The 1,908-nt window shown below is 62.3% G+C and overlaps 1 protein-coding gene across 1 annotated transcript in view; it reads left to right on the top strand.

Moving 5' to 3' along the window:
• The window catches only part of CORO2B (coronin 2B), a 10,235-nt gene that overhangs the window by 7,005 nt on the left and 1,322 nt on the right, over nucleotides 1-1,908 (top strand). Inside the window, exons 5-8 of the mRNA XM_009647324.2 lie at nucleotides 1-55; nucleotides 154-258; nucleotides 609-705; nucleotides 1,367-1,479. Of these exons, the coding sequence (XP_009645619.1) occupies nucleotides 1-55; nucleotides 154-258; nucleotides 609-705; nucleotides 1,367-1,479 (370 nt within the window). The remainder of the gene's footprint in view (nucleotides 56-153; nucleotides 259-608; nucleotides 706-1,366; nucleotides 1,480-1,908) is intronic.

Here is a 1,908-nt window from a genome sequence, read left to right as displayed (position 1 = left end):
GCTGACGACGGGGGTTTCGCCCTGGACCACCCGGCAGATTGCCCTCTGGGACCAGGTGGGTGCCGGGACCCCCGCTCCGTCCCCACCGGGACCCCCTCTCACCGCGAGCATCGGGACCTCTTGCTTAACGAATTGCCTTCTCCTCTTACGCAGGAAGACCTGTCCATGCCCCTGATAGAGGAGGAGATCGACGGGCTCTCGGGTCTCCTCTTCCCTTTCTACGACGCCGACACTCACATGCTGTACTTGGCTGGCAAGGTACGGGGCTGCAATCCGCATCCCGCGGCTGTGGGGGCTGCGATTTGCATCCCGGGGAGGCGAAGGGGCCTCTTGCCAGCAAACGACGCCGGGGGGAAGAGCCGTCCTGGGAGCAGGGCTGTGCTGAGCCCCGAGCAAAGCGTTACGCAGCAATTTGGCCACGAAACCCTGGTTTGGAGATGCCCGCCGCGTTGCATGAGCGGGCAGCATCCTGCCGGGTGATGCCCGGGGCTGCGGCATCCCCAGCCTGTCTCCCCCCGGCGTTTCCCAAGGATGGGGTGCTGGGGGTTGTTATCATCTTATCGTTTGCCAAAGCAGCGCAACCCCTCTCTTCCCTGCCCTCGCTCCAGGGTGATGGCAACATTCGGTACTACGAGATCGGCTCGGAAAAGCCCTACCTGAGTTATCTCATGGAGTTTCGCTCCCCGGCCCCACAAAAAGGACTGGGTAAGGATGGCCATGCTGCTGCCCCTGCATGGGCAAAGGCAGCTGATGGAAGGTGCTGCTTCAGATGCTGCTTGAAAATGGGGTTGGCAGGGGTTTGGTGGGCCCTGTGCCAGCTCTGGAGCGCCAACGCAGGGCTGCAGTGTTCGGGTTGTCCTGCTGCCCTCCCCGCAGCACTGCAGCCAGGCTGGGGCTGGCTCCCACGCACGCCTGGGGACACCCTTCCTGCTGTCCCATGTGCCACGGCTTTACCAGGGGACATCAGTCAGTGAGTCCTGCAATTTGTCCTGAATAAAAGCTGCTCAGCCCTTTCCCAATGTCCTAGAATCGTAGAATCACAGAATGGTTTGGGTTGGAAGGGACCCCTGGAGGTCACCCAGCCCAGCCGCCCCGCAGGGAGCAGGGACACCTTGAACCAGATCAGGTTGCCCACAGCCCCGTCCAACCTGGTCCCTGCAAACACCCCTGGTGTGGGCCAGGTCTGTGTCCCTGGTCCCCAGGGTGATGGCAGGGATTAATTCAGCAAAAATCTAGGTCTCCTGATGGAGAGCGAGGACATTTTGGGGTCCTACTCCGTGCTGGGAGCAGGGGGGGGGCGGATGGGTCCCAGCCTTCTGCCCGGGGTTTGCAGCACCCGGGGGTCGTTGTCTGTGCCTCTCTGCAGGGGTGATGCCGAAGCACGGGTTGGACGTGTCAGCCTGCGAGGTCTTTCGTTTCTACAAGCTCATCACCCTCAAGGGGCTGATCGAACCCATCTCCATGATCGTGCCGAGGAGGGTGAGTCCCTCACCGCACCCCGGGGTGCAGGGACGGGCTGGGGGGGCGAGCAGCATCCGAAGCAGGGCCGGTGTGCTGGAGATGCCCCCGCTCGCCCCGCTTGGCTGACCAGTCCCACAGCTGCGCCTCTGCACCAGCCTTAGACCCCCCAGTCGTGTCCCTTCCCAGGCATGGCATTCCCGGGGAGGGGGGGTACCCAAGGCTTAATGGGAATGTTTTTAGCAAATGCATCTCTGCATTGCTCCCGGCCTTGATGCCATTGCTTTGTGCAAAATCAGCTTTGTGGCGGGTAACGAGGGGCTTGCCTGGGTTTGGGGGGCTGTTTCTGGTAAAATATATCTCAGAGCTGGAGCAGGGTTTGGCGTTTGCCTTTCCAGCGCTGCCTGTGGCTGGAAGCAAACCCAAACCGCCCGGCAGGGCCGCGCGCAG

This window comes from Egretta garzetta, unplaced genomic scaffold (genome assembly GCF_000687185.1).
Source record: "Egretta garzetta isolate BGI_Z169 unplaced genomic scaffold, ASM68718v1 scaffold331, whole genome shotgun sequence".
In the NCBI taxonomy this organism is placed as follows: Eukaryota; Metazoa; Chordata; class Aves; order Pelecaniformes; family Ardeidae; genus Egretta; species Egretta garzetta.
The sequence above is the reverse complement of the archived record's forward strand: the minus strand, read 5'-3'. Positions and strand labels throughout refer to the sequence as shown.